We start from the raw sequence: 20,881 nt of genomic DNA on the forward strand, positions 1-20,881 counted from the left end.
AACGGGGCCATAGGAGCAAAGGCGCAGTTGCTTCACAAGCACGGGGTTCTTCAGAGAGGGCGAAAGATCACTGCACAGCCTGTGAAGTATGGCTACCTATGTGATGCCGCTTGCTCCATTACGCAAGTTGTCAGGTTTTATAGCTCTACATTGCACGCAGGAACGAAACTTTACCGCACCATTGCTGCAATGCTGTGCTTAATTGGGCGAAGTAGATGTGTTGAACTATTCGGAAAATATTGGCAGTCAAGAAGAGTGACTATTGGATTCGAAGAACTAATCCGAGAAGACGTTATTCGGTTCGTTGTTCGAAAGTTCCGTATATTTGCCCACCCCAACTAAGCATACCAGGATATAAACTAAAAAAAAAAGCACAGAGAAAGACATACAGAAACAGATGCCACATTTCTACCCGTAACAGATGTAGCGACCTCCGCGAATATACTTCGAAAACAAATATTATTTATGAACAATAAAGTACCCCTGGAACATTCGTCTAGACATTTTATTACCGCTTCTAAAGCTATCTTAGGCTATCGAACAGCTGTTCGATGCTGTAGATGACTGGCCTGTAAATTTCCTCAAAGTAAGGCTGCTTGCGCTTGACTCGGTCGTAGTAGCTTGCCAGCTTGGCAAACTTGGAAGGTTCAATGACCTTGTTCTGAAATGCACATGAATCGTAAAATGGTTAACTTCTAAGTTTAATAATAGTGCAGATAAATGCTTCAAATTTATTTAGGCAGCTCATAGGCACTCGCAGAAACGTCGCCTTCATGAGAACCACCGACGGACAGTGCAAGGATAAAGAAAGTGCAACATGAACTAGCTGAAGATAGAAAACACCAAGCTGTTTCGTCTACGCTTGGCATCGCACTTCATTCAGCTGTACCCGGATTGGCCTAACAGCATTATCTGCTGAACAAGGCGTTGTAATCGTTGCGTTTGTTGCAAGGCACCAGTCGCAAAGGCAACAGCATACGCGTACTACAAGCTAGGCAAAGTACGACACCGTGAAGAAGTAGGCTTATGGAATCATCTTCAGAAAGCCAAGGCGGGCACAACAGAATAGCTGCCAAAAGGAGGCAAGAAAACAGCTGCACCCCTTACCTCCATTGAAGCGGGAAAGCATGGACATCGACTACCTATATTTCGGTCAAACACTCGCGTAATAAGCCTGCTAATGTGCCCAATAAATTTAAAATAGACTTCCCATGGAAGACATCAATTTCCTTTGTGCCGACAGAAGGCCCATGAAACAAGTTTTAGAGGATAGCATACACATATTAACGCGGTAGCGTCACAGCCTTGTGTCGCAGAAAATCTGGCGTCGCTGTCACGCGTCTAGCATCGACCGAATTGTGAGGTAAAAATCATTGCGAACCACGCATACCCAACCATGGCGGACCTCCGTGTAGCGCAGGTACGTTACTGAAGTAATTGTCATCCTCAAAATAAAATGCGTCAGAAAACTTGGAAAGTACGACTTAAACACACTATATATACATGACAGCGTAACTTGAATAAATAAGAAAACATTATTTCGTCACACTGAAATCAAACACAGGCTCCTTCCGCAGCGTTTCTACAATTCATAGAGCGGCACGCCATTTCCTTGCCACACCATCCAGATGGCGCTCGTCTTCACGCATCCGGGGCACAAGCAAAAGGCCTAGTTTATACAAGAAAGCTCGCCTTCGTGCATAGCGTTATTCTCAGCGTTTCCCGGTAAACATAACGTTCACATAAGCTGCAGTTGACGGGAAACATGAGAAGCAGTCAGTTATTTCGAATGCTATCACGTTCCACTATCACAGCGAAGCTTAAGCATCCTCCAATTTTTTTCATGCGGGAAAACCGCCTGCACGTGTATTTTCCGGCTAGAAACCTGGGGCGCTATTATGTAAAACTATTCCAGGCATTTCTATTCCAATTCTGCAATCAGCCCGCCGCGATTGGTAAAAACTTTTTATGGGCCAGCCTCAGTTCACCTGTCTGTCATGCAACGTCACGGAAACCGCGATTGCTCACTATCCGATATGACGTGTACACAATAATTATGCATAATTTGACCGAATAAAGGCAAAATAGTTATTTCTGATTCTACGGCTTTTCGCCATTAGCCCTCGGCTACTGGTCAAAAGTTTCGGGCTGCATCCACTTCACCTGCATGTCACGCGGCGTCAAAAAACCGCAAAAACTCACCACGTCAAAGTGACATGTACGCGTTAAAGGTGCAATAATATGCCGAAAAAACTTGAATTTTCTTCTGAATTCGGAAAGCAATAAAAGAGGGCTACCGCTGATCGCTCATGCACTGGCTACTCGCACCTGTCGGAGAGAATGGATTTATTCGCGTATAATAAAACTTCTGGCGTGGCCGTGTAACGTTTTCGAGTACTTTCAGAACGTTTTCGACCGCGTTCTGCCAACTCATCTTTGCTGAGGATCCGATTTAGTGTCATTCTTAAGCTTCTGTTGCATTCCGCCGCGATTTTCGACCAGCCACCGCCAGCTGAGCATGAGAAAGCGGACCAGTCGCAGACGCCGGCACCGCCCTCTTCATCCGGTTATCGATATTCAGTGCAGTGGCTCAGCCCTGTCGAATCCCTCTCCACTTGAGCGTGCTCCTCGCCTCTTGTAAGCCAATTAGATAAGACAAGTCACTCAGTGTAGGCAATGTTTTTCGTTTTTCAAGCAAACAAAAGTGACCTCCTATGAACAAGCAGAGCGTTTGATTGGTCGGTTCAGCCATCTACGGATCTCGCATTCACAATAGAGTGTCCCTATAAATCCGAACAAGGGATCCATAGAGATTCCGAAATGTCATCTTGTTTTGACTTTTTGGCCTTGGTCAGTGGCATGCTTCTTTGTAAACAATGCTTTTACTTGACTAGACAGTGCTACGTGGAACTCTTGGCTAATACTATCGTACGTGGCTGCAACTCCCTAGAAAAGTAGAATGCCACAAGGCGGTCAGCTGTTTGTTTATTCTGCTCAAATTACTTGTACCGAGAATGTTCTCTCCAGATTTTGTTGCCTCTTGATTTTAAAGAACTACAAGGAAGGTTACACCGAACTGGAACGGAAATTACGCGGGCAACCCTTGAAATGCAAACCAACCTCTATTCTCAATTTTTTTTTTTGCTTTTTCTGCTGTTTTAAACTCAATTCTTGTCTTTGGTTGTTTTCTTTCGCCTGTTTTTGTACTCGATCCGGCACGTGCGTCGACTAACGCCTACTAGCTCTTTGGGCCACACGCGCTTGCTGTTGCGTGAGAGCTTTGTGGGCTCTGAAGTTTCGATGATATTTTAACGCGACAGGCGCCAAAGACCTCGTGTCGCAAAAATCCAGTGTCCAGCGTCGATAGCCTTCTCGCGAAAGGTTATTCCGATCCACGCACACCCAATCACTCTTGTATCACCAAAGTTTCTCATACATTATCTTTGATCCTTTACGAGGTTATTCCTCGAAATGTCCAGAATGACAGCCCGCAAACAATTGTCATGAAAAAAAAACACTGACAGCCCATACCCTTTGTGTTAGATCTTCTAAGACTTGAATATTAAAAGTACAAAACAATAACAGGAGATCAGCCCATGCAAGAGGCCGCGTTTGTACCAGGAAGCTCACCTTCGTGCATAGCGTTTGCCGCAAGCGTTTCCCAGTAAACATTAGGATTACAAAGCTGCAGCTCCCGGCAAGCGTAAGAAGCAGTGATTTTTCAATGCTATCGCGTTCCACTATTAAGGGCGTAGCTTAAGCGTCCTCAAAGTTTTCTTGCCCCTTGCGCATGTTGTAAAATACTCTTCTTTCATACGTAATAGACACTGCAATGCCATGTGTTGGCACAGCTATTCTTGGCTACTTTTGGAGTTTCTATACCGCTTAACGGCCGAACGTTTTCTAGGGACGTACTCTGGTCCAGGAATCAAATACTTTTTTCTGCATTTTTCCAATCCCAAAACTTTCGAGAACCATTGTCCGTTATCATTCTCAAAAAAAAAAGGAGTTGGTGACATGCGATGTCTCAACTTGGTACGGCCGAAGAAATTGTTGCGGAGAAAAGGCGAAAACGTTAACTGTAATTCCATTTCAATTTCTCCCTTCGATACGTTTGGAAAGTAGACGTGTCAACTTCACATTAGTTTGATCTTGTACGATGCCTTCAGAAGTGCGCTTTCTTAAGAGATTCGAAAGAAATTTGCCGTCTTTCAAAGAACACCATATGAATTTGTATAAAATAACACTTTTAGTTCGCCCTAAAATATTACGAGAACTTAAAATATGCAGGCAATTTTGACAAAGATTGTAACGGTTCTCTGAAACGTGCTTGGCTTACGTTAAGTTTAAACACTGTAAAACTCTGAATTACCGTACTGGAGTTTAAGTTCTCCAGTACAATCTTTATTGGATATTACCAATAATATTTAGCCTTTGAGTAAATGTAACTTTACATCAGTTATGCAAGAGAAATCTACTGTAATGTACATTGACATAGTTCCGAATTTTGTACATGCTGGTTGCGATAGACAACGGTAATGCCTATTCCTCACTTGCACTGTTGGAAAGTCTAACCTCCAATTGTTTAAAATTTTGCTACGGAACAGTATTCCCAATGACAAAGAGGCGAGCAGTGAGCAGACGACGAAGACGATTAGAGGCTAGCGCGGGCTGTTGCCTCTTGGTCAAGTGCGGCGTATTCCCTTGTAAATATACTTGAATATAGCTTTTCATCTGCGTCTTCCTACGTACGATATCTAGTGCAGGTGCGGGGTAGAGAGAGAGAGAGAAAGGCAAAGGAAACACAGGGAGCTTAAGCAGAGATTATCTCCGGTTGGCTACCCTGTACTGGGGGAGGGGCAAGGGGATGTAATAGATGAGAAAGAAAGAAGGATAAAAAAAGGGAAAAAACCTAAGCACACACACGCACGTACACACGAACTATTTCTGTGGGCACTGTCACACAGCCCGCAAAGGCGTTCCTAGTCTTACGCAGTGTCACCGTACAGTCCTACGTCACACAGTGTATAGCCACAATTTGTCAGAAAGTCCCGTGTCTTTCAAGTAACGAAGCAGCGCCTTCATAGCGGATCGCGCTGATGTTCGCGTAGGCCAGGTTCCAAGGATTTTGTTTTCAGTCATTGGGCGTTTGTCTAAGGTGGCTGAGAGGAGTGCTCTTTGTGGGTAAAAATGAGAGCACTGACAAAGAAGATGCTCGATCGTTTCGTTGCACCCGCAGAAGTCACACAGTGGGCTGTTGGCCATTCTGATAAGGAAAGAGTAGGCATTTGAAAATGCTACTCCAAGCCATAGACGGACAAGAAGGTTGCCGTCACGTCGTGGAAGCTCGGGCGGAATTTGGAGCTGCAAAGTAAGGCCCAGGGTATGGAGGCGTGCACTTGTGAAATCGGATGAATTCCATTGGGCTATTGTCAAGTCACGCGCAAGTGCGGCAAGTTCTTTTGCTGCGTCGGATCTCGAAAGAGGAATGGCAGCACAGTTGACGCCGTCATGGGCAGATCAGCTCGATCATTGCCATGTATGCCACAGTGACTAGGCAACCACTGATATATTATATCGTGTCCTTCATCGACTAGTCGATGGTGGACTTCTCTAATCTCTGCGACGAGCTCCTCATGTGATCCATGGCGCAGTGCTGAGAGCACAGTCTGTAGGGCTGCCTTGGAATCACAGAAGACTGACCATGCGTGGGATGGTTCCTCCTTAATGAAATGAAGAGCCGCACGCAGAGCTACCAGTTCAGCAGCTGTCGTTGATGATACATGTGACGTCTTTAGCTGTATTTTGACGGACCGTCTTGGTATCACCACAGCAGCAGCTGCGCTTGCAGATGTGACTGAACCATCGATGTAAACGTGTACGCGGCCACTGTGCACCTCATGTAAATGTTCTAAGGTGGCCTGCTTAAGGGCAAGCGACGGCATGTTGACTTTGTTCATGATTCCTGGGATGGTGAGGCGTATGTCAGGTCTGTGCAGGCGGTGGTGGTGTGGTGGTGGTGGTGTGGTGTCGTAGTAGTGGTGTGGTATGGTGGTGGTGGTGTGGTGTGGCGGTGGTGGTGTGGTGGTGGTGTGGTGTGTGTGAGCCTCTTGCGGGGTAGCATGGTGGGTCCGCTGATGGATGTCGTTGTTGTCATTGTGGATCCCGCAGTCACGGGAGGAAGCCCTACTGTCGCAGCTGCTCGTTCTGCTAGGAATCGGTCAAACTCTGTGCTGGTAATTGACTGCTGCCCCGTCTCGGAGGCTTTTCCCTAAGCCACTCTTCCATCTCGTCGAAGTCTCTCTCTCTGTGGCTCTTATGTAGGGTTTCCACTTCCACCTTCTGCCCTCTGACTTGTGCAAGTGCCCCGAGACTGCTGCAAGCTGGTCAATGTTGGTGTTGGCAGCGTACGTGCTGCAACTGGGCTTTGTGTCGCTGCTATGCCAGGACTGCGCAAACATGCCAGACTCGTCGCCCGAGGGTTTGGCCGCCGGGTTTTAACCTGCCTCTCCTGTTCCAGCAGGTCCCAACGCAAGCTTCTGGAGATCACTGGTTACATCTGGCTCACCCAGGTCGATGAGAGGTGCTGCATCTGCAGCGGATGAGTTCTCATTCTGTGCAGTGGCCGTGGCTGAAGTGTCCGTGACCTGTCCCGTAACAATGGCTGTCCTCCGCTTCTCGAAGCGCTCGTAACGCAGAAACAGGTTGTTTATGTCATTATTGATGCGAAGCAATTCCCCTGTGACTTCCTCGTTGGCCATCTTTGTAATGAGCTCCACCAGTCTCGTCTGCATGGCATGGCACGTTATCTGCAGCTACTGAAGCAGCTCCCACTCGCTGCACTGCTCCTGACCGGGCACCAGTTCGGTCAGCCCCTCGCCGAAGACTGTCCTGTTGCGCTGGACGATGTCCAGCGCCTCGCGCAGCTTGTTCAGCTGCTCAGGTGTGAGACCCACGGGGCTTGGTGACAGCGTTCCCGACTCCACCTCGCTCTGGACCACGGGTCGGCCGTGGGCCGCATATGGGTTCACCTGAGGTAGCGTTGTAGGTGGTGGTGCCGTCAGCGTAACACTCCTGTGTTTTGTAGATGGGTGCCATGGTGTCCAGGTCTACACTACACACTTGTTCTTCAGGTCAGTCTCCACCTGGATGACACCCTGCATGTCCGGGTGTGTGCGGAATGCATTTGCCCAACACTGTGTCGGGCTGAGCTCCTTCTCCTGCACGGCGGTGGGCGGGTCATTCTTCGGGCGAATCATCTTGACCAGGTCCTGGACAAAGTCTTTCTGCGACACCAGCAGGTGGAACCGACGGCCATAGTTCTTCACACAAGTCTCCAAAACGGTGAGAGCGTACATGACTACTGTGTAGTCCTCGACCGCATTCTGCATGAGCCTCTTGCGTATCGCGCGGATTGCATCTTTTGGCCCTTCATCGGCGTCGTTGACAATGTCGCATATCTCCATGTTGAGTGCCCAATTCTCTGAAGCCAGCGAGGAATCTGTTGCTTGCTCTATCTTCTGGCCTACGGCCGTGTTGAAGGGGTTTCCCCCAACTTGGGCCAAGAGCGCGGACATTTTTGTGAACTCCGCGGCTCGTCGTATATTTTGAGATCCGCAGCGCGTAGTCGCAGCACACACAACGCAGGTGCTTATCGCACTAAACCAACGCCGTCCATTAGCAGCACGGCAAAACAGTTGCCTCGTTCTTCTGTTTCCATGTTTACTCATACAGGTCAAAAAGCAGATATTTTGAACCTGAAGTATGCCGGTAACATTCGGCACAATTTCCTAACTTCGGATCAATAAAGACATGTCCCATATGCATTAATAGTTGGTCAATATAAATTATTTGAGCATTTGGCGCGCTTTATAATTGTTGTAGACCTCCAGATTGCGGCCTGCAATTATCGGCTTGCGAATGTGTCACACGCCAAAGTGGGCAGGTGACTGACCATGTTTATGAATAAGCTCGAAATTATGACTCAGGTGGTGCAAGTACAAAGGATTATTACCTCAAGGGGCACAATGATGCGTGCGGTCAAGGCGATATCGGCGAGGGTGAAGTTGTCGCCGACTGCGAACGTGCCGTCACCGATGAGGCGTTCCAGCCCTCTGATGTCACGGTGTTGAAATGTAATCTCCTTTGCCGTAGGCTTGGTCTTCTGGTGGACTCGAGGACGCTGCACAAAACAAGCGTAAACATATTTCGCTTTATGCACAAGTGATCATGTATGCGGCTGAACGCATTGACGACTGCTCTTTATCTAACGATTGGGAAATGTTCGATATTCGTATTCACATTGTCGAGTACACATTCCAGGTGCAGTAAAACCAGTTTGTTTCAAATTTCTTTGCCTAACGCTTACAGCAAAACTATTCCTGCGATTGAAAAATAGACTGGAAATGCGTCAATAATACATTCTGAGACTCACGCCAGCACCGGGAAAAAATACGCATGAGGAGTGCTTGTCCAGTTGTTCTGTTTCCATTTAGTTATTGGCTATACAAACTGTGAGGTTTCACCACTCGAACTCACACTGTAGGTAATGGCGGACACCATAGTGTAGAGCTCTAAACTAACTTTCGCAACCTGGTGTTCTTCATTGTTTCCCTAAACCTAAATACCCACAAGCGCCATATTTATTTTCATTTTCCATCTATCCAAATGCCGTAGTGGCGGGACTGGAACCGAACCCGCAACCTCGTGCTCGGCAGCGCAAGGAAACAACAGCTGAGCCAGCGTCGCGCATGTTCGAATGCACCTAAACCCTGGGTAAAAAAAGATCATGCCCACAACGCCGCTAGTAAATTGTTGGCTAGCATCATATTAGTAAACCCTGCATGTATTCATTCATGAACTTTATTTCAGGCGTGAATGGCAGAAACCCAGCTAGGGTGCATTCGTACTTTCATTCACCGCTATCATTTCCAGTGTTATCAGACACCACCAGTACATTTCCACTTTGCTCACAGCATTTTATAAGAAGCTCCGAAGTATGTAGCGCGTACCACATACTTACATTGAAATAGAAGTTCATAATTAGAGGCCCTATTAGGCGAACTCCCCATTTATGTTTATAGACGGTTTCAGCTGCCAAATTGATTCGTCAGTTATGAAGCTATATGAATGCAAATATTCAGTTACGTCTACTGATGCTTGCTTGCCTGCACGTTTTTTGCCGTGACCCCAAATTGGTTGCGTGCCGTAAATTTATTTAGGCAGGGTACTTGGACATACATATTTGCGCAATGAGAAAAACTCGTGGCGCTGAAAATTCGCCAACACAATTCAAAGAAGAATTCGTCAACTCTTGCTAATAACGGACATACCCGCTATGGCCTAACACTTTAAACTACCTGTCACATTTAACTGACCGAGGACACCTGATGATTGCGCGCTCAATTACAGAGCCCCGTGTAACGCCCTAAATACAACGAAAAATTTACTTACTATTATTCAGTTAACGCGTCAATAACGCCTACACCTCAAGGTATTGCGCGCATAGTTCCTCAATTCTTTCATACTTAAACTGCGTCCGTAATTTACTTCTCAAAGACACTGCTAAAACATCCCTATAATGATTTAGAGCACCACTAGTCCCGTTAGGAGATAGCGAAGCTGTGAAATGATTGCTTGACGTAAGGTATTGCCTCATCTATTCGAAATCTATACGTCCGAGCCCTTCAGCTGACAATATATTCGACCTATCTTAATATCCATACAAGATTACACCCAAGATATATAGACGCTTTACATTTACCAAGAGAATGTAAGTGAAAAATGAGCAATCCACCATGCTGGCATGGTTGCATTGGCGTTAGGATGCTAAACGCGAGGGTGCGGTATCAAATCCCTGATGCGATTGCCGCATTTCGAGGAACACGAAATGTAAAAACGCTTTTTACCGCGCATTTGCTGCGCGTTAAGGAACCCCATGTGGTAAAAATTAGTCCGGCGTAGCGTATTAAGGCATGCCTCGTAATCATATCCAGGTTTCTCAACACAAAGACGGAAAAAAGAGATAGTGTACTTACGACAAACACTGCCGATTCACTGTGGATTGTAGTGGCGAGTGATGAAAGAATCTGGTCAAAGTGGGTGCGAGTCTTGATGCAAGCCGGGTAGAGCTCCGAATCGGGGGTGTACTTGCTGAGCAAGTAGTATGCAATGGCGTTGCTGTGAACGTAAGTATATTCTGTGTGTGTGTGTGCGTGTTTGCATTTCGCAATTGTAGACCGCAAACTCCAGGTGGCTATTGAAATTTAGAGCTTAGGGCACATGTTACCATGAACAAATTGAAGACTAACAGTAAAGTTACTAGTGCCTCATTGGAGGCTTTGGTAGCCAAAATTAGCTAAATATGCATTCTTGTCAGAGTTAAGATCATCCCTAACTCCTTGACGCACACTTTTAGAAAATCGTTCGCTCAGATGCCAATGTATTTAGTAGCCCACTTTCAAGGTTCCAATTTCTAAAACAGTGCTACTATTAGCATCACTGTTAAGCAGACTTAGCACCACTACTCCTTCGCATCAATTTCGAAGATACAAAATATGTTTTATAAAGAATAAAGAAATATTTTGGCCACAATATATTACACGATGAATTTCGACTGTAATGCGGTTAGCATTCAAGAAGTGGAGCGGAACGCTGCATTTTTACCGCAAAATGGGTCATTTATGCGGCGTGTGTGCTGATGCTCCACTCTCTCGCGTCCCTCTGGAGACGCTGCGCCATTTAGTGACACTGTCGAGCATTCTAGCCAAGACGCATATGCCAATACATATCAATGAAAAATTGTGTCTATAAAAATGACGTGCGTTTAATAACGCCCCGTACTGGAGAAATGTTTAAGATTTATTTTGTCACGGCAGAGCGGCTCATACCCAGTAACACAAGCTGGCGTGTTGGTAGGTTAAGCCCAATCACTACCCACTCACTCGAGTTGGCGAGGTTCAATGAAAACTGTCTGAGGTGGAAATGAATACGTACATCGATAGATATCGAGAAGTGCCTAGCGTTTCGTAAGAACGATTGCTTTATTTTCCCACATCTACAATTTAATTAGTCACGGAAGGCTGTTTCAGTTGTTTCATGAGTGCACCACCGAGGGGGCAACCCCACAATTTCTCATAGACGACAACGTAAAACTCTGTGAGAAAGGAATAGGCTAATAAAGGAAACGAAAGGGAAATCTTACATATGGCTGAGAAACCAACCAGACAATGGAAACCGGAAAGATTCTTAATTACTCCGTAGTCTAACGCTACGCCTGAGTTTAATGTGTGTATGTGCTTTGTCATCAACTATATACGTTCTTAAACAGCTTCATTGTTGGGGAAGGGACCTTCGATACGTAATAGGGCTGGTCGAAACAGAGAGATACATCAGCTGCATTTAAAACAGTGTCCGGAGAATATTTTCCACATTCTTTTCTAGCACGATTAGGTCATTGGAGAGGAACAGGGCCACGTGGCCCTTCCCTGCTTCGAACAGTACTCGAAAAAAAAAATTGAAAGTGCGAATAGGGCAATGACATTGGGTTCGTAAAAAAAAATTACGAAGAACGAATCCATCAGTTCTAATTATATTTGAACTGATTTCTGCACACAGCTTTACCTGAGCCCACACTGGCATGTGTCACTGCGAACATGCCGTGCGTATCCCAACTTAGAAGCTTCATGCGCGAGGCAAATTAAAAATATCACTTGCGGCGTTTGATCTATTTTATGCTGTTTTTTTTCTTTATCCCTAAATATCAAGCATCGGCTTGCAAACGCCGCTCCTTTATTGCTCCAAATGCAACAGGGGGAATCGGAGAAGTATAACATCTTCATTGCCGACAAAGAGAATCACTGTCAACCCTGTGCTTGACTTTTTCTGCTGTACGGTTGTTAGAGTTGTCACAAATCCCGCTTCAAATTTTGGATTGTTCACAAGTAACTGTGCCCCATGTTTAATAACATTAAAAAGCCTTTTGCACGTCATTGCAGTGTCCTCGTCATTGCTCACTGGTTCACACGTAGCCACAAATATTTGCAAGAAGCAATGGCCATGATAAACACTGTGCAGCTGGTTGGGCACATTATATCACGTTCTTGGCGCTCTTCACTTTCTTGGTTGAACTTACGCGGAGCTTTACTTTTCTGCTTGTGACGCTTGAGCTACCTATGCCTCTGCAGCATTTACTATCACGCATAGTACTCCTGTGAACATCGCCTCTTTGTTTTCGTCTTAATGCCCGCAGTATATGCGGTCGTAAAGGAATTGATCTCTGGACAATCAAGATAAATATGACATACTGTTTGCTGAGCAAGCTTTCTGACCAAAGGAAAGATTCTGCTGCTAATTTCCCAGGTTGCTTGTTGTCGTTCTTACATAAATGACGATTTCGCTGTTCTCTATTGCATTTGCATACTTAAGAATTTGTTATTTAAAAGAATCATGGTTTTCAGAACCTAGATGGCAATTCTATTAAACACCTTCATGACAAAACCGATTGGTGCGAAGTATTAATCTCTCCTCTCTCAAACTTCATTCTCAGCCATTGTGCCAGGCCTTCCGACAAGTCTAGAGAAATACACCTCTATTATTCGGTTCTATTTCCAGTCGGCGAAATATGTGCGCTGCCGTCTGAGCGGAGACAACAATATGCCCCCATTGCAGCTTCGGCACAGAAACAATCGGCTCTCTTACTGTGACAGTCAGCGATGAAAATTCCTTAAGGAATGAAAGGTAATAATGCATATACTGAGTGTAAATTATACCACGTTTCTGGAGGACGAGGACGTAGATGCTCAAGCATCCCATACATCTCTAATTGTATAGTTGTTTTACAGTTCCTCGGCCTCCGTATCAAGAACAATTTAGCATGGTCTCAAAATATTGCATGTAGACTTACTTTTCGTAGACGACAAAACCTTCATCGTCAATCGCTGGAACTTTGTGGAATGGATTGATCTGGAATACCGAGAAAATAGGTTTCTGTCGGGGCAATTGTCTCAACATTCGTCTCCGAAGGCATGGTTTAAAAGAAGCAAAATGCATTACTTCAGGGTGCCTTTTCGCAAAATATGACATATTCTATAAAACGGCTCATAACAATTAAACACCCTGTTGACAACGCATTGTGCAGAAATCTACTAATTATACTGTAGCGCCAGCAATAGTTCTTGCAGCACTTGCAAATTGTCACACGTTCTTGAACGAACCTCGGGCTCAAGGACTCTGTTTTTTTTTTCTTAGGCCACACGTAGAAGAAACTATCAATGATGATATTGAAACATTTGGTGAAACTTCAGCAGCCCAGAAGTGTAGGAACGCCACAGCTCCAATAAAATAGATGCTCTATAATCATTGCAAGGAAAGCTACTACAAATTCCAATGATAGTACTTCATTCCCAATTCATAGGCTCCATCCTAACTATGAGCACACCGAAGGATTCTCGGTACGTACTACTACGAAAGGTGCACAACCGCTATGTAACAACACAGATAACGACGACATTAATAAAAAAATAGATAATGTGGTTGAATTATTTCGGCAGTTGCTTACCTAAAAGGAAAAGGAAATCAGGTACTTAAGGTCGAAAATATATGCGCTTAGGCTGTAGTTTATTGAAAGTAATTTAATCCACTGCAATGTCAAAAAAGGGCGAAGTGGAGAACGGGACAGGTGTTGAAAATTTTGTCTAGTTTATTTTAGAATACAAACGAGAAGTTAAGATGTAGCACTATAAGCAGTAAAAACACTGTTTGCCGGAACCGGCCTTATGAGATGACGCACAAATGGCTAATATCTGTCTACACATATTTATCTCGTTCCGGCCTACCTTGAGGTATTCTTCGCTGAACTGCTCCTTCTTGGAGTAGTCCAAGTTCTTAAGCTTCACATCAATGTCCAAATGCTTGGCGAGTGTGCGTACAAAGTTGCAGGGCGGACTGCCATTTATATTGTACGGAGTGGTGGTCATCACTCAGATCAAATGTACGTGCGACCTTCCTTCCACCGCAGACTAAAGCGAAATATGCGAAGTAGTTTGGAGAAACCCATTTAAAGACCACAATTCCAGGGTTGCAGCAGGCGTAGCACCTGACCGGCCTTGGTAATAAAGGCCTTGAAACCAGCACACGTATGGGGTACAGTGCAAAAAATAGAGAAGCGGCCGTTTGCCGGTAACAGTTCTTGAAAAATGTGCAGGTACTTCGGATGCATACGAGGCAATCGCGCAGTATAAAAGGTCTGTTTATAGTCATTAGGTGAAACCGAACATAGGCCTCTCAAAAGCAGAGGAAGCTGAAATTGCTGAACTCGAGTAATACATGTGTTTACCAGTAACAATGTTTCAATTTAAATAAAACAAAAGCAACTAAAGTGCATAGCTGTTTAAGGTGGGAACATGACAATCGCGAAATGTAGAAGGTCGGTCAATAGGCATTAGGTGAAACCAAGCATTAACGTTTGCGCAAGCAGAGGAAACGGAAAGCACCGACGGGTGTTTAACAGTATCCGTGCTTAAAAAAAAATTAAATTAAACAAAGTAACTAAAGTGTATAGCTGATAGGACGAAACGATGGCATTCGTGCAGTACAAAAGGTTTGTTCACTGACATTGAACTTAAAAACATTAAGCGTTTAAAATCCTTAAATTAACAGAAAGAACAAGCGAGGTCTATGACTGCTTATAGTTCAGACATGACAATCGCCAAGCGTAACTTTTCGTTTGTAGGCACACAGCGAAACCTAGCATATGCATATTCTAGCGCTGGCTCTATTCCTTTTTTTTTGCGAATGCCAGCCAGACGCGGGCGATCCAACCATTCACCACCCTCTCCTATCGTCCTTTCCTACTCTTCCCGTAGGCTAGCGTTCACTCCTGCCTTACGGTCATGGGCGAGAGTGTTATCTAGATGGCGTCTTACGACAGAAGTCGGAAGAAGACTTAGAGACGCGTGATAACCTCACAGACGCAGGGACGGAGCATCTACTCCGCCGGAACAGGATAGGCCTGCGTTTAGATGCACGCTTGAAGAAAGCAGTCGTACGTTTATAGAAGGGCTTTACTTTAGTCATGCCATCTGAGTAGCGTCTCCTCGCGGCAACTCACTGAACTTTGGCGCAGCAACGGCTCCTATTGCGGAGTGAGCGATTGCACTGCCACTGAAAAAAATAGAGGAGGCGATACCTATGCGCAAGCAAAGGAAGTCTGAGTCACTGAACCCGAGCCATATAAAAAAAAGGTTGGAGTGCGCTTGAGCTTCGCTTTTAAGAGTTGAACACGACAGCATTCTAAGACCCCTGACACTCCAAATCTTCCTGCGCGCTGGCTGACAGAATAAACGCATTAGCCACACCATCTTTTGGGCACCGGGGCACACTGAGATTGAGGGCAATCAAAGGGTTGATAGGATCGCTCGCGAGCATACAAACCGAGCGGACCTAAACAGTGATCCTGACGATTTCATGACAGTGATTCCAACGTACTTGGACATACTAAATTACCACAGAGGGACGAGAATCAGATATCTCCCGCCCCACAATACACTCACTCAACAACAGGTAGTTTAATGGCGAAAGCTGCACACACGAACTTTCCCAAATTTGCAAATTTTCCCAAGTCAGTACAGGGACACATGCCCATGGTGTGGCGCAATACCCACACTTTATCAAGTCATATGGGAGTGCTATACGAATAAGGCATTCCACGAAATATAATATCTGAGGGCGTAGCAGTGGGAAAGCGTGCTGTCCAGCGGCAACCTTAGCCTCCAACGGAGGCTGGTGGAGCATGCCCGACGAGCAGCCACGCTCAGTAGTGCCCTGGAATAGGGGCGCCAACCATGCAGACCTGAGGTCGTCATCAAGCGACAGAAGATGAAGACATCCGGCCTGACCGCAGAATTACTCTTTCTAGAGCAATAAAGTTTACTTCCTCCTCCTTCTCACGCTTCCCGGCAACTGCATCTAATGTAACTGTAACATTTTCCTGGGAACATTGGTGGCGAATGCTACTTACGAAGGCGAGCTTTCTGGTTGCTTTTTCTTCCCCCTTACAGCGGGCGCCACCGCTGCCGCAGATGCGTGGAATTGAGCGCCATCCAGATGACGTTGCAAGGAACTGAGCGGGTCGCGCCGTTCCTACTAAGACAGACTTCAAACATCAGCTGGAAAACAGGTTTGTGTATGAGCTTGCGCGTAAGAGAATTATGTTTTCTCGTATATTCAAATTACAATCCTACGCTATCATGATTGTAGGTTGTCTGTAAGTCCTACTTTACGAATTTTCTGACACATTTTAGTTTGAGAAATTCAATGTGCTCACTAATGCCTATGCGCCACGCGCAGGGCTTCCATAGTTCTGGTTCATGGTTCGGCCAGATTTTACAGCGAAGCTGTATGTGGCTAGAGTTCAATGGCAATTTTTCGGGTGCATCAACAAAACTATCCGGCACCCCGACGGGCCGCAAGATACTCGACGAGATGGGCCTCAATCCTGTCGACCAGTGCCCTGACGCCATGCGGATTCCCAGCGGCATCAGGTCTCAACTGCACATCGCGCCCCTGCCCCGCAATATGCACCCCGCAAACAACTTCGGCAGACGTCGGGCCAGGGGTAGAGCTCTACTCGAGCATGTCCGCAATAACCACATTGAGGCAAGCTTCGTGGATGCCGCGGCATATGTCCAACAAGAGGCATTCGCCGTCTCCATCGCAGACTCCAATTCAAGGCTCACTTGCTGCGCTACGGTACGCACTTCAAGGCCCGTGGTAGCCGAACAGGTTGCAATTGCGCTGGCTGTGCTCGATGGTCGCAGAGAGGCAATATATAGTGATTCCAAGGCAGCCATTAAGGCCTACCAAACCGGCATGGTCTCCCCCCAGGCCCTCCGCATTCTCCAAAGCGCCAAAAGTATCTCTCCGCATTCTTTATTTTGGTTTCCCGCTCACTTGGGGTCGATTGAGGGTTCTCCCTCTAACCCTAACGAGGGCGCACACGAGGCCGCGCGAGGACTCACTGACCGCGCCGCCTCAGCAGTCCCTCAGCCCCGCGGGGAACCCTTGCTTACGTTTAATGAGATCACTACGCACTACTATCTGTCAAGACGGGTCTTCCCCCTCCCGCACCCCGCCTTATGTAGGGCGCGGGCGGTTACCCTTCGACTTTTACAAGCCCGTGCGTACCCTAACCTCGCGGTTTTTCATGCCATATACCCCGAAAGATATCCCAGTGCGGACTGCCCTGCCTGTGGACTAAGGGCAACATTGGACCATGTGTTGTGGGAGTGTGAAGCCATCGGCTCCTCCTTCAGCGAGGATAGGTGGGCTGCGCTCTTGGGCAGCCCCGAACTCAACGACCAAACCCTGGCCGTCCAGAGTGCCCGCGATCGGGCCGTCAAGCTCGGCTTGGCGGTCCCTACGTGGGACTAGCCGGGTGGCGCGGGATCTCCCCTGCGTCTTCTCTGGACCAAAATAAAGTTACTTCACTCACAAAACTATCATCATCAGTGGCTCATACCCCCCCCCCCCCGAAAACACTTATGCCTCCGTAAGCCATCATTAAATGCAATAGCACGTTGGCCCGCAAGGCAGAGGCTAGAAGTGCTCAGTGAAGTGAAGCCAGGGTTGGCGCACTCTCAAGCTCACCAAATGGCCAAAGAGGCTGTAAACATCGACCACACGCGGCTGCTAATAAAACAAGCATAGTACAGCCACTTGAAGTCTGCCTACGTGAGCCCAATGTATCCCGCTAAAGACGGCATATAAGCACATTTTAAATCTACAAACTTTCTCCCACACTTTAGAGACGTTTTTATCACATGACAAATAATCTAAAATTATCCTTCCTAATTACACTTTGTACTCTTTAGTAGTAACTTTGTTGTTGTTTTTTATATTATAAATGCAACATAGCGTTCAGCATAATCGACCTGCCACGTGACCTCTAGCCTGGATATAAATTTTTTACTGGTATGTTCGCGCGCACGGCAGGTACGGGTTCATTGGTTCATACACATCATCTGGGTGCTTATTTTGTGCTATTGCACGTCGATAGCTGGTGGTATTTGACTTGCGGTAAAGTGACTTGTTTCGAACGGAGATATAAGCCCAAAAGTTAGGTTTCGGTCGTGAGCTGTGTGGAACAAGTCTGCATCAAAGCGGGGGCCGAAATCTGCTGTGACGGACTACGGCAATACCGGTGAGGCGTTTAACATCGTGGCTTCAATTGTTATGCAATATTCATCTCTTTAATTTGGAGGCGGAGACAAGTTATACATATGAGATTATATGGGCGGTGAGACATGACAGAAGTTATGACACATGGGCAGTCAGGACCCTCCTTCGATGTTTTTGAATTAAACCTTTCTTTGTGAGGCGAACGTTATACACACATTCACGAAAGAAAGAAAGAGCGACGTCGGAAGGCGCGTCACAATTTTCATATTATTGTAGCCGTGACCATGGGAGACTGAGTAGCTATGTCAATGTCATACAGGGCGTCCCAGCTAATTTTAGCCAGAGTTAAAAATTATACCAACACCACGTAGCTGGACAAAACCAAGATAATGTTGTTTGCCGTCGCTTGAGATACTCAAATTATGTATTTAATTTTGACTAATGAGATAATTATTCTTAACTAAATGATTAACTACTAGAATAATATAATTAGGTGCAAAGTGACAATGAGCAAATTATGGGGCGACATGAAAAACTACCAATAAAGCTTTCTGTTAATCAATACATACTACATAGAAGTGTTTTTCTGAGCGTGAAAGCAGCCCGCGAATACACGCCAAGTGCCTAGAGCGGAAAGTCGCGCGGCAGTTTTGCGAGCATTTGCGGGCTTCATTCACGCTCGGAAAAACACTTCGATGCAGCACGTATTGAGCAACAGACAGCTGTATCTGGATTTCTTCGTGTTGCTCTGCAATTTTCTTACTGACACTTCTCACCTAATAATAATAATATTTGATAAGTTGAATCGGTAATTAAGACTAGTTATTTAGTTAAGCAGAATGAAAATTATAATTTGAGTATGTCCAAGCGACGCCAAACAACATTAACTTGGTTCCGTTCAGTACGCGGCATTTGCGTATTTTTAAACTCCGGCTAAAGCTAGGTGCAACAACCTGTGTATTTTTTTTTCCAGTCTGCCGGCAGCTTTCATCGTCCACAAAACCAAATACCCATTTTCTAAATTAAACTGAATATACTGAATTTGATATATCACACAGTTGCAGGCATAATATTTCAATCTTAACTCTTACATGCTGCTTCCAAATGGTCTTGCTGTTCAGTTTGATTTACCTTAGGGCATTTATTTTTGCAGCAGCGAAGCCGTGTTTCACGTTCGTGCCTAAAATAATGCATCATTTCCAATAGCTTCATATCTTTCATTCAATTGCCTGTGGAACCAGCAGCGTTATCTCTTCTAGTGTATGAATCAGAGCAGAGATCTCCTCAGTCGTGAGCTTAATAATACTTCACCTATTGCCATGCATCGTAGTTAGATACGGATCAATTTTATTGAGAGTAGCAATATTATTTTAATACGCTACTTAAGCAGCCTAGAACAAACCGTGTACATTTGCATGTTTTCTAAAGTGACAAACCATTACCATATGTATTTCACACATATCTTGCGTTTCATATTGCAATATTGTGCTTTTTCAATGTATGATTCAGTGAACATTTCTGTCCCAGACATGCATTAAAGAGGACGGCACCAGTGTAAGCGAAATGCAATAGAGACCACGCACGAAAGAGAAGCTACTGCCTGCTACAACAAGAAGATTGTATGCACTTTGGCTGATGATAAAGGTAAACAACACCGCGTTAAGAAATAAATATGCTTGGTATATGCTGCATTGACTCGCTAATCTTGAGAGGCATGTCATTTGTTTGTAGCATATGACATGAATGTTTGTTCGAATTTCCGGCTCAGCATAATTAGTTCAAACATAAAAGAAAACACAACATGAGTTTCGCTAACCTGCCCTGTATATCACGGTTTACTGTTCTGCCCCAACAGAGTCTGCACCAAGCACATATTGATCTACAGAGACAAAAAGAGGTTGGAGCCGAATTTCGAAGGCGCTTACAACACGAACAAAGAAGCGCATGCAGAAGTATTTGGATGGGATATCAAGTCTGTGGAGGACGGTGTCAAGATTGAAATGAGCTTCAGCCATCATTTCACCTGCACGGATATTTGCCGAGCCATCCAGGTACCTTAACAAAGATTTTCTAGAAATTTTTTGCGTTCAGATGCGCCTGCGACCTCTGAACAAGCATGGATGACGCTGGCCAGAAGAGTTCCATCAGTTTTGCCTTCCTTAATCAAGTCTCTGGCCACGTTGGATGCCATTTATGCCAAGTATATTTTTTTCTATTAATACAGGCTGTGTTATCGTCCTATTCTTATTAGAGATCATTCCTCTACCTCATCGAAACGTACAGGTCAACGGATTCTTCGCTCGTACTTAATACCAGTCTCTGTCTAGCAGCATAACACATATGTTGAAAAAATTTGTACATTGCCATGGGAAATCCCTGTCCTGAAATAGCTGATGTGGCATTGGCATGTGTCTTCCATCAAGCGGGCCCTGAACCGCACCTCGGGCTTGGTGAAATACCATAGGCGGCCGCGGGTAGCATACGCTGTTGTGAAAATTTCAGGCAAGCTTTGCTGTCGTACGCGGTGCGTGGAGCTCCAAGCGTGTCGCGAAGTCATCTTTTTCTCAAGCGCTCTCTTTTCAACAGAAGGTGCTGTCCTCGCTCTCTTCTAGGCGCACTATTTCGTCATGGTATGCACTATTTAGTAATTAAGGGCTTCAGTTTTTATTGCAACGTTTTCCTTAACAAGTTCATAGTACGAGAG

General features: G+C 45.5%; 1 protein-coding gene and 1 pseudogene across 1 annotated transcript; both read right to left on the minus strand.

Annotated features, from left to right (window-relative positions):
* Positions 1-523: 523 nt before the first annotated feature.
* Positions 524-7,596, minus strand: LOC142574746 (TOM1-like protein 2; annotated as a pseudogene).
* Positions 7,597-7,984: 388 nt separating this feature from the next.
* LOC142574747 (glutathione S-transferase 1-1-like) lies at positions 7,985-13,976 on the minus strand. Its single transcript, XM_075683766.1, has 4 exons — positions 13,836-13,976; positions 12,905-12,963; positions 10,038-10,152; positions 7,985-8,182 (listed from the first exon to the last, which is right to left on the minus strand). Exons 1-4 carry the CDS (start codon positions 13,974-13,976, stop codon positions 7,985-7,987), a joined length of 513 nt encoding a protein of 170 aa, XP_075539881.1.
* Between the last annotated feature and the right edge of the window lie 6,905 nt (positions 13,977-20,881).

The sequence above is a fragment of the Dermacentor variabilis genome, chromosome 3 (genome assembly GCF_050947875.1).
Source record: "Dermacentor variabilis isolate Ectoservices chromosome 3, ASM5094787v1, whole genome shotgun sequence".
NCBI lineage: Eukaryota > Metazoa > Arthropoda > Arachnida > Ixodida > Ixodidae > Dermacentor > Dermacentor variabilis.